Raw genomic sequence first — 12,464 nt, forward strand, 5'->3', positions numbered from 1 at the left:
AGGAAGCATGTCCCTGCTCATGGAAAAGAAGCGATGTAAACTTTAGTTGCGTCCTCCTCGGTCAAGCTGTAATATTAGCTAGCACAGGTGAGCCAGCAATGTCAAACTGATAACTAGAGTAGATACTAGATGCATGCTTCCTTCTGTAAAGTTTTATGTAATACACTCGTGGCACTTTTGTCCTTTTTTATGTGTTTATTTTATGAATTTATTCATTACAATGGCTAAAGCATTACTGGTGTACCTATAGTTGCAGCAGGGAACTATTGGTGGTAGAAGCTAATAAACTGGCAGTGAGGGGTTGAAAGTTTGAACCAAAATACTGAACAAAATGAACAAAAATATCTTTATTATTCTTTTTATTGTTTTTAAAGAATGCTATTGCTCATCGTGTTTTTTTCAGCCACACAAGCGGGGTCAGTCAAAGGATGGCAGTGTTGGTCAGTCTGGTCCGTCCACCACTTTGAACTAAACTGAAATTTGCAATTTAATTTCAGGATGCATAGCCATTAAATATGACACAGACATGGTTTGACACAGAATTATCACCAAAGTCATTAGAATTAATCCTCTAATAATTTTGATGATCCCTTGACGTTTTATCCAGGGCCATCAAATGGCCAAATTTTCAGTTTGTCAACTTTAATTTCAGTGTATTTCAATTCCACATCATCCGAAAAGGAGTCAGTAGACTGACCAGAAATGTACTAACTTTTCCAACATTTAAATGAAAAACGTTGCAGATTTTCTCTGGTTCATCCCAGCGTGTGCACACAACCTTGTTCGCCCCCCCCATGCCACAAGTGCTCCAAGTAAAAGTTCTCCGAAGTTCAAGCAAAACGTGTTATCTGAGATGGTGAAAGGCTAAACACTGTTCAGCTACACACACTGAGGACAAATAGCTGGCTAAAAATCAGCAAATTTGTCCTTTAATGATCTTGCTAATATTCTTTTCTTGTTATATTCATGATTAATTATCATAGATGTTTGTCATTAGTGTGCATTGTACAATAAAATGCATGTTTGCCTCCTCTTTCGTTCTAGAGACCTTCGAGTCGCTCGTGTCCTTCACATCTAACCTGACCAGCACTCTGTTTGACAGCGCCTACTCTGCTCTGACATCTGACTGCCGCCCGCTCGTGCTTCAGCTGTTCAGCGACATCAAACGCCACCTTTCAGGAGATTCAAATTCCTCATTGGACAGCACCGTGCGTCGGTTCTACAACGATCTTTTCCCGTTGGTGTACCGCCGCCTGCTGAACCCCGGGATCGGCCACATGTCGCCCAAGTCCCCTCCCTCCCCTAATCATAACGACTGCCTGAGGATGACACGGCAGGATGTCAGCCCGTTCGGACCCCATCCTCGCCTCTTGGTCAGCAGCTTGTCCCGTGCGCTCGGGTCGGGCCGAGCACTGAGCCGACTGCTGATACTGGCTGGAGAGGTGGTGAATGCGACGGAGAAGGCAACGTTATCCAGAGAGTGTGGGCGAGGCTTAGTGAGGATGCAGTACTGCTCCCACTGCAGAGGGATGACACTGATACGGCCCTGCACCGGCCTGTGTGTCAACGTTATGAGAGGATGTCTGGTAAGTGTTTAAATGTGTATACATTCACTGATTGTGTGTATGTGTCGTCTTAAATATGTGTGTGTGGTTTCATTATATTATACTGTATACACTAATACTGATAAATTCATCATATATTCTCCTGGATACTTGTCATTAGAGAATGTTAAGCAAATGTATGCGCTTATGTTCTAGGATTAAGCTGAATGCTCGGATGAAACGAGTATCCGGTACAGATAATGCACTTTTTACAAGTACGAGTATCATCAAAGTAAATTTTGTCAATATTCGTACTTGTGATAATAATGAAAAATCCTCATTTGGGTAGCTGTGATCAGTCTCTTGTGATCAAATTGATCTGAAGCTCAATCCTAAGATTGTTCTTTAAATAGTTTTATAATAAATAATAGATATAGCATCTTCTGATCAACCCATATCAGTTTCAGGTTTAGAATTATAACTTCCATTTCCAGATCAAACCACACTCTGCCCATTTCAAATACGGCTATGGATACAGGTACTGGTGTTGCTCATCTCTAGTGTGATCTGTATTATTGAGTTGTCAGAAATTATAGGCCATTTTGGAAAATGTGCTAATTGTCTTTCTTGCTGAGAGTTTGATGAGAAGGTTGATAAACAGATCATGTCTGTGCCTTAAATATGGAGCAAGTGGCAGGGGGCAATTAGCTTGGCTTAGCATAACAACGGGAGACGGGAGGCAACTGTCCAAAATGAAAAAAATAGCAGCAGCGCTCTTACCAATCACCCCTTTATGTCTTCTATATTTAATCCATACACAAATAGAAATATAAAATGTCAATTTGTGGGTTTTACTGTGAGAAATAAAATAAGCAATTTACCCAAATGTTAAACTATTCCTTTAAATGAACTTGCCCTTCAAGGTGCATTATGTGAGTTCCAGCCAACGAGTCCAACTGCAGTATTTAAATGTCGGTCCATTACTGTGTCCTAACCCCCCCATATAGTCATCAGTCACAAATAAGGCATCTCATAACTGACAGCAGAGCAAGAATACAGCCGCTCAAATAAGGCTGCTGTCTTATGATCTGGCGTTCAGAATGGTGTTTGTGTGTAGTTTACCTGAAGTTTTTCGTGAACTGTAATACTACAGTTTTTTAGTTGTCAATAGTGACACTAAAGGTATGTTTTGATAAATAGCCAATGTTAGATGTTACTTACCAGTCTAAAACAAACATTACGAGTTTAGCATCAAACCACATCTTTTTACTCTCCGAGAGCTGTCTCCAGGGTTGGAAAGCCACACCAATATTTACTCGAGTTTTGCTTCTTATATCGCTTCTTTTCGTAGCCATGGAACATTGCTTCTTTCTGGGAGCTGCTTGTGATAGGGAGAATGGTGCTTCTGCCATCACTGTGTTTCTTACACAGTTAATTCACTGCAGTATCTTCTACGCTGCATCCACTGACTCTATGCTCCAGCAGGCTCAACTTCTTCATCCTCTCCTGCAGCACACTAGAGCCTCAGTGACTCACTATCCCCTCTCAGACCAGGATGTATAATTACAGAAGGGACTGCCCGTCCCTGGCTGCCTAGCAGTGACTATCTCTGCAACGCAATACATAAGCATCTTGGACATAAGGTCAAAGAAGTTCTACTTCTTCTCTTTTTTGAATGTTTTAAACTAAAATATGTCCAGATCTTACATAATGCACCTTTAAACATCCTACCAAATCAGTTATTTTGTATTATATCACAAATGCTTTTGCTTCCTTAAATGTACACTATCCAAGAATTGTTGTTTACTGTTTGCCAACACAACATTCAAACTTGGCCACTCCTCCCTACACAGCCAGACACTGCAAGCTACAGTACTATAGTCAATATATGGATAGCATAGAAAAGCACATTAAGAAGCTAAATAAGCTAACTACCATTACCAACTTAGCCAACACAAAACAGACCAACTTTGCGTTGCTCCTCATCCCCTTCAGTAAAAACAAAAGCCAACTCTGGATTCTGTCTCGCTTTGTCTCGATTCGTCTCATTATTTATGCATTTCTGTTTTTTTTCTGCGCTGTGCTGACGATGTTGCATGTCCCAACATCAGCTGCTGCTGTTATTGGCTGATGGCTACATGCAAAGAAACATCTCTAACACAGCAAAATAAGAAGAAAAATTAGAAGATATAGGCAGAGGGCGGGTTTACTGCAGATACAGGCACACTTCTAGTGTGTCATTAGTGATGTTTGAGCCAGGGATTACTTTTGTTTGAGTCTACACGTTTTTTTAGGAAATATTTGTTATCTCATTTCAGATTTAGAATTCAGCGGACAGTAAACATTGATTTAATGCTTTTCTTTTGAGGTATTTTCTGTGTTTGTGTGTGTGTGTATGTATTGTAGCTGATACTGTTTGAGATGCATGGGAGTCCTCAGAGTATTTGTCTCCTTTTGCCTGTGGAGTAGCAAGTAAAAAAAAAATGCAGTAACGCTCCCATCTCTCACATTTCTGAATCATTCATTCACAGCATTTAATCATCAATAAATCATTCCCACATTAAGTTTTAGACTGACAAATAACAAGAGCATTGCCAAGAGAACTGGCAGTGTCCTCCGTGCATCTTACAGGGCTGCTTCGAAATTTGCTGGACAGCTTTAACGGCGCCCACAATAGAGAGGCTTGGAAGATGGCACTGTTCATCCCGCTTGAGAGTTTCTTGGAAGCAAAGAAAGCGTGGTGGAAAAACAACTCCCATCATGTTTATCCTCTTCAGTAAAGGAAAGGAAAGAAAAACACACTCAGCAAAGTCAAGGAGAGCCAGGGGGAGAAGCAGGAACAGTCTCAGTGACAGAAGGCAACTTGGTTTATGGAAAATACGGCCATGTCAGTCCTGTCATGAGATAGAGACGGGCTCATTTCTATCCATCTGACTGTTTCCTAATGACAGCAAAGTCTCACAATCCATTTGTGTCCGATAGATTGATTTTGAAATATGATATATGTGGCAGCACACTTACTCAATTTACTGTCTTTTCAAAAAACATATGAAATGTAATGTGAAACATGTCCCTGTTCTCTGTCTCCCTGTCTTCTTTCCCCTTTTGTCACCTCTGCACCCTCTTTCTTCTCCTTCTCCTGTTTCTGAATCCACTCTTCCCATCCTCCTCTTTTCTTGTCCACTCTCTCTGTTCTAGGTGGGTGTATCAGAGCTTGGCGCCCCCTGGGGGAGATTGGTGGTGTTGCTCCAGCGGTTAGCTGCCGCCTTAGCTACCAGCAGCAACCACAACAGCATGGAGCTAGCTCTGTTAGCCGTCCGAAATCATGTGAATGATGCCATACTGCACGCTCAGCTGCACGGGCCACGCATCACAGCCACAGTAAGCAGAAGGGATGCTCAGATGTAGGGGGGAAAAGTGGCTACTTGCTCTAAATTGTTGCATGAGATACATTTGGGATTCTGGATATTGATGCCAGTCCGCTGAAAGAGGTTTGAATACTAAAGTAATTGTGCCCCTAAAATGTGCCCCTGCAAAGTGCAATTCCAAAAACGGGATCAGTAACAGATTGCTTAACGATCCGTACTCATATGTCCCAATAATAAAGTCATTTGAATTTTGGACACAGAGTGAGGCCGTGGGTTTTCTTTCAGCCTGGCAGTTGGATCTCCTCACAAAAGCCTTGTACCTAGATGGGCTAAAAACAGCCTCATTCTTCAGAGAATCTGGGGTTCCCCCCAGTCTGTGTGTGTGTCTGTGTGTGTATGTGAGTGTGAATACAGATCCAGTGCCAGACAAAGACTGTGGTTGGCGGGACAACCGATACCCAGAATGCAGCTTGGTTCTGAGTGATGAGAAAGTTTCTGTGGCTAATCTCTGGACAAACAGACTACACACAAACACATGCATGCATGCACACACTGTTGGAGGAGGAAATAGAGTAGCCATCCAATTTTGAGAGAACATTGTGGACTTAGTAGAGTAGATTCCTGAGAGGTAAACAAACATACACAAGCATAATCACACTGCTAATTGTGGCTAATGCGAAAATACCACTTAATTGAATATTTGATCAAGCTTCTTATTCATTAGAAACGTCACTAAAGGCTAACCCCTCACCCTTTGACAGTGTGTATGTGCGGCATTTGCAGCACCTAATAGAGGATTGCATCATGAATTTAACACAGCAGTAATTTCTTTAAACAAGTATGAATACTGCTGAGAAAACTCATTTTACCAGCCACTATAATGTGTCGTGTTACGCTCCACCATGATGTATTTTGAGGTAAATTTTTTACTTGGGTAATATCCAACCGGGGATACACCAGCAGTTTGCAAGGTTTGCATGGGGAGATTGTGGGGCTTAGCTAATATGAAAAAATATATATACATTTTATGTTTATCTTTTAGAGAAAAATAAACACACTAACATCACAATCACCATCACAATAACCGATATACTAACCGCTATGAACAGCTCTCAGCAACCTGAGTCAGTTGTAAAATAACTAATTGATACATGGATACATTGATACATTTTGTAATACATGGATACAAACAACCAATTTCTGCCTCTCCATGTAATAATTCAAATTCAACTGAACATACTGAAAAACTAGAAGGGCCCTCCGAGAGTGCCGACCTCCGCTAAGGCCAATACTCCAGTCGTCTATGATATGCAAATCTGAAAGCACAACCACAGGATATGTCTGAATATATTTCCAAAGCTATATGAATTATGTCAAATGGGAACTTCATGGTAACTTCTATCTGTATGAAGTTTGAGCAGAGGCCACTCCAGAGGATAACTGGTACCCCAGAGTATGGAGTCATTGTATTTCTACAATGTTTTGTCAGTACTGAATTTTTTTATAACCATCTACAGGATTTTCAGATGTAAGGCGTTCATCCTCCCAATGCCATATGCCCCATCTTGCAATGCTAACAAAAGTAAAAAAAAATAATTCTGGGAACTGCCCAGTGAATTGGACCTGTCCCAAAATTGAATGGGTTAATCTTTGGCCCATTCTACTTTCACCAAGTCTCATGAAAATCAAGCAAACCGCACCAAAAACATTACCTCATTGGAACATCAACAATGCTCAGGATCATTAATCGTGTACAAAAAATGTAACAATATCCACTTTTGTACAAATGTCAAATAACATCCAATTTAAAAAATCTTCAAAAGAACACATTTATGACATGATCGGTGGGTGTCCTTGAGCTCATCTGATGTGAGATACTCCATGGACATCACTTAGCGTACCTCTGAAAAGCAGCCAAAACACTACCCTGCAAACTGTCCCCTCCTCAGGTGGAGAAGGTGTGTGGACCCCAGGCAGCTGGTCCCATGACGCCAACTGAAAATCCCACTACCTCGCATATTACAGCCTCTGTGAGCCCGACTACACCAGTAACCTCAGAGAGGTCAAATGTGACATCGCCTCCCTCGGTGGGTCCGGCTGTTCATCAACGTCTGCAGCCGCAAACCCGGAGGTGAGTTACACATCTCTGATGAAATGTATGAGTTCTTGTCAGAGGTCAGAATATCTCTGGGAATGCTAGAATTGAACCACAGAGGGTGAATTAAATTTGGGAAGAGACATAGAGGAGGATCTCTTTACATCTGACCTTCAGTCATAGCAAGAGAAAATCAATTCATTTTTATGTGTGGTTGTGTGTGTTTGTGTGTCCTACCAGGTCATTCTTTCTGAAAGGCTCCAGAGGAGACAAGAGTCGCAGCCTGAAAAAACTGTCCAGGTAAATTCCTCTGCATCACTTGCACTTTGAATTATTACAAAAGGTATTTTTATCCATAATCACAAAGTTAAATGACAGAAATCGCCTGTTAATATTGGTTTGTGTTTTTTGCCTTCAGTCATTTAAGTCATTTGCTCCATTATGTCCATTCAATAGCCCTTGAAGAAGAGCCAGTGTAAAAAGAAACCACATAAGGAAACATTTCCCCTGGACTTAAGATGCATATTTTACAATAATTCAAAAGTCTGTTAGAATAATTCAATGCAAACATTCAGCTATTAAAGTGCAACACAGCTGTTGTCAGTGAACTTTTAATTCTCTGTATCTTTAGTTGTATGTAGGTGATACAGTACCTTTATTATTTTATGTGTCATTCCTCCTAAAAGATATTGCCTAAAGGTGGAACTTTGAGAAAATAAAACCTCAGACCAGACAGCTCATTAAATGAAAAGCTTCATATCAGATTTTCATTATGCAGTCATTACCAAAAGTGCTGTGAGCTTGTTTCTCTTCCCCGTGCTGCTTTCAGTAACCTACCAGAGTCTATCAGAAGGGAATTCACACGGAATTGGACATGACAAGTCTAAATTGAAACAAATACAAACATATGGTACGTCTGTCCCTATCTTAACAACAAGGACCCAAGCATTCAACCGTGTACAACTCTCTCTCCCTCTCTCTCTCTCTCCCTCTCCCCCTCTTTTTTAGGGAGTTTGAGGGCTCGATCCAGCGGTACCAGTGGTTCTTCTCAGAGCTGCCAGAGATGCTTTGTGAAAGCGAGATGGAGGTTGAGCAGCACACATGCTGGAGTGGCCAAGACGTTGTAGAGAGGTGTGTTGGATTACATGATTTACTTTATAACAATGACCAAACACAAACAATGAAGAACAGTAGCTCTGATATAATGTGGTCCTGGCTCAGTGACACGCCCACTTCTATCATTTAATGCTCATACAATTCTATATTGAATAAGTGTTGACAATGCAACCACATTGGAGAGAATGTGATATTTAGTTGTTTGATCTAGATCCAAAATGCTGGAATACAAAGTTAAAGCAAAAAAAAAAAAAAGCAATTGAAGTACATGCAGAGAGAGAAAATGTTGGCTGCGGACTTTGGGCCAGCTTCAGACCTGGCTCAGGCTCAGGATGGAATTCCAGGCCTGCATGTGCAGTACTCAGGAGGCCATGTAAAATCCAGGTTGGTGCTTAGTTAATTTGTCTGTCAGTCACTATATTGCTGCTACAGTATTCAGAATTGCTCTTTGTACTGCCACCTGCCTAGAAACTACAGTATATTTTTGCAGTATTGATGTACAGTAGGGGGTATATTTGTCCTAGTGTGCTGCAGCTTCCAGTCACAACTCTGTAAAGTGACAATCCAGTAGGTGTGTGAGACAGTTGTTTAGTGCCACCTTGGATTTTATGTCCACTGAACTGCTCTTGGCTGGTGTAAATCGTGTTTTCGTTACTTTAGGTAAGCCTGACATCAAAGTGAAATCTCCTGAGTTGTTGTTGAGATGCTCACCTTCCTCTGGTGGGTTTGTATTTTCTACAATTTTATGAAACTTTTAGCATTAAAAACCAGAAATGACTTCTTCACTTGGGCAGTCACCCACGACTGTGTCTAATTTCTATTCAAAATTATATTTAAATTTAAAAAAGGAGACAAAAGTGCAGCATTTGAGGGTATTAGTGCATGTGTGTGTGTGTGTGTGCACGCAGCTCTTATTAGTTGCCAGGGTGGGGGTGACAGGGTTGTGAAGGTTAGAGAGTTCGTTTCCAGACTCTTTCTCATGGTGATTACATTGGCAGCTTAAACTGGTAACAAGACAAATGGGCACACACGCATGCACCAACACACACACATCCAAAGGCGTGCACACAAACGCACTCCAACACATACATTCATACACGCCTACCAGCTAACGCACATCCCAACCCTACCGAACCTTACAGTACACACAAAATATGGAATATTTATGCTCCTCTGACCTCTCACTGCACACAGTCTTATCATGCGCACACGCACGCACACACACACACACACACACACACACACACACACACACACACACACACACACACAGCATCAGTTGCTCAGTGTCTGTGATGGAGATGGTTTTCCATTAATGGTCTGTCAGCCATATGAAACAGACCATGTAGTCTTGCAAGGGCATCCTACACAAACACACACGCACACATACACACACACACACACACACACACACACTCTTTGTCACTATTAGTTCTTCAGTGAAGGTCAGTAAAGCTTGCATTTGATGGTTCTGCCATTTCTTTGCCTCTGATGATATTTTAAGAGAAATAGAGCAGGACCCCCTTTAACCATATTGTTTATTTCAAAAGGATCTATTTAGAAATAAAATATTTCATTGTATATAAAAAACACTCATTACAGTTATATATTTCAAGTTTTACACTAATGTATGTATTTTAGGTCTAAGAAATGCAGAGTACACCCTCGATAATGTCACAGCCATTCTAGTTTAATAGATAAATAAACATCTGAATGTGTGGCTGATGTGACAGCAGAAAATATCAGCATTTAATATAAAATGTTTCAAGCATTTCAGGCATCAAAAGGTATCAATAAACTGTGCCACACAGAAAACTGGAGTCTTTAATGCTGTTTCTCACCAGTGTGATATGAAAGTGTGGTGTGGGAATATGTAAAATCTGCACATTCTGCTTGACAGCTATGCACACGGGGTCTGCTACAGATTATATGCCGTGTTCTGTTGTCACTTTTTTTAAAAATTAGTTTTAAATTAGTTTTCTAATTAAGTTTTCTCTAAATCAGTGCCCATATCCACTTCATCGAACAAAAACTAATTCAGACAGAGAATGTCCAAGGGGCTAAAGTTACACTACACTAGTGGTGGATGAAAAATATATTTAAGTAAAAGTATAGATATCTTACCAGAAAATGACTTTGAGAGAAGTTAAAGTCACCTATTCGAATATTACTCGGGTAAAAGTTTTAAAGTATCTAATATTATGTTTTGAATATATTGAAGTATTGAAAGTAAAAGTGTGTAAATAAGTAAAGTAAATGCTATTAATGAAAAAGAAAAGTCAGAATTTTAAGAATTCTGAAGTTTATTTCTTGTTAACATGTGCACCACTTTAAAATGGAGTATACATTACACTTGACGAAAAACAAGGTATTTTTTCAGCTTCATCCTTTAAAGAACAAAATACAAGTATTATTACTTTTTTAAATTACACCACTGAACTACACAATACCTGAACAAATCAGACTCTAAATTTGATGCTAATGCTATAATGTCTATAATGTGAGCAAGTGCATATTAGCTACATTACCATCTTCATCGAATCCAAACTGAAACAGAAATCAAATTTCTGTTTCATTTTTTTTTTTTTCCCCAACACAGATGTTTTGCAGGAGTATGCAAGCATTCCACCCATCCTCATCTTTCTTCCAACATTAAAGCCATATCTCTCAACACAGGTCCTGTTATTATGTCTTTTTAATTTTCTTCTGTATCTACACTCAGCCATTTTAGCAACGTCCACTGTAGCCCAAAACAGAAGTACCTACTTCCTGTGTAATTTTGTCTGTAGGTGAGTAAGGTGATGGTCCTAAACAGAAACAATACTGTAAGTAAAACATTCAAAATCCTCCCCAGACTTGTGTTGAATCGTGTTTTGGGTTTTATTTAGAGGAACAGGAGAGATGTGACACTCGGCCCATGTTGGAGTTCAGCCAGTCTGTGCCTCTCTGACCTCTTTACATCTTCTTCTCTCTTGCATCTATCCATCCACCCATTCATTCATTAATTCAGCCATCCATTCATCTCTCCATCCTTCTATTCAGGCCTCCATTCATCTCCTCCGCCCTCTGACCCACTTCACTTACAACGTCTGTGTTGGTGAGAATGTGTGCATGTGAGAAAAAGAGAGATAGGCGGCAAAACGCACAGAATGTTGAGAAAGTCTGAGAGTGCATGATAAAGGAGAGGAGGGCATATTATGAGCTCTCTCCTCTCTCATACAGATATGAGAGAGCATGACGGTGAAGATTATTTGACCCCCTGTTTTAGAGGCAGAAGGTATCAGCATACCACCAATAGTGTTGGTGAGGCAGTCATTTCCTTTCAATTCTTGTAGTAATTGCTATCGGAGTGTGGTATGGGGTGTAAGAAAAAAGAAACACAAGGGTGAATGAATCAGTTAGTACTTGTCATTGTGCAAAGGTGTTTTTCATATCTCTTCATGTATTCTATTTTTTTTTGTTGTTGTTGTTGTTGTTATGGTTATCGCTGTTTGTAACTTTTTCCTATGCTGCTGACTTGGCAAGGTCTCCCTAAAAAGAGATAACTGATCGCAACAGGATTTACCTGGTTAAATATGGTTTAAATTCAAATATTTATATAAAAAAATAATGCATTTATGGCAAAACAAATAAAAAAATTAAGATTAAAAAAACCTAAATACCTTTTACTTTTTCATTAGAAAACAAGTAATATTACAACACTTATCAACAACTTTAAGTCAAAGTCTCAGAGCACAACTTCCTGTGAATAACCTTGAACGACTCCAACAATTTGGAGACCCATGAGTAAACACTGGTATTAGCTGCCAACCCAAACTGCAGGTCCAAGGCTGAATATACACTGAGGCAATGGCAGGATGCAGTTGGCAGCAGACTGCCTTCCAATTGCTCCTGACCAATCTACCATATCCACCTACACAGATGGGACACTCAAGTACGCACCGAGCAGAGCACAGAGTGAGATTACTGTCGGTCAGAACGATAAAATTACACCATGCTGCTTGTACAATGTTTTTATTTTGTTAGCAATAGAGCAAACTTTTTTTTTTTTTTTAGAAATTCCTATATAGAAATAATCTCATACCGGTACTTTTGGTGCAAATTCAATTGGACATCAGTGAGTTGTAGTAAGCCATATACAGTGCAATACTCACACTGCATTTCCATCAAAAACTGTATTCTTAGAACCAAAAGTAACCCTTAACAATGTGCATTTCCACTGCAGACAGTATTCTTAAAAGTTGTTTTTACTCCCTGCTCCCTCCAGCTCTTGCTGTATTTCCCCATCACCGCTGATACAGAGTGAAGTCTGCACCTGGTTTATCGTCCACAGAACGCGGC

At 40.2% G+C, this 12,464-nt stretch overlaps 1 protein-coding gene across 1 annotated transcript in view; it reads left to right on the forward strand.

Annotated features, from left to right (window-relative positions):
* LOC121941282 (glypican-5-like) overlaps positions 1–12,464 on the forward strand; it is a 59,310-nt gene that overhangs the window by 8,358 nt on the left and 38,488 nt on the right. Inside the window, exons 3-7 of the mRNA XM_042484040.1 lie at positions 1,045–1,586; positions 4,743–4,925; positions 6,862–7,043; positions 7,248–7,307; positions 8,016–8,138. Coding sequence (XP_042339974.1) covers positions 1,045–1,586; positions 4,743–4,925; positions 6,862–7,043; positions 7,248–7,307; positions 8,016–8,138 — 1,090 coding nt within the window. The remainder of the gene's footprint in view (positions 1–1,044; positions 1,587–4,742; positions 4,926–6,861; positions 7,044–7,247; positions 7,308–8,015; positions 8,139–12,464) is intronic.

Source organism: Plectropomus leopardus, chromosome 3, assembly GCF_008729295.1.
Source record: "Plectropomus leopardus isolate mb chromosome 3, YSFRI_Pleo_2.0, whole genome shotgun sequence".
NCBI lineage: Eukaryota > Metazoa > Chordata > Actinopteri > Perciformes > Serranidae > Plectropomus > Plectropomus leopardus.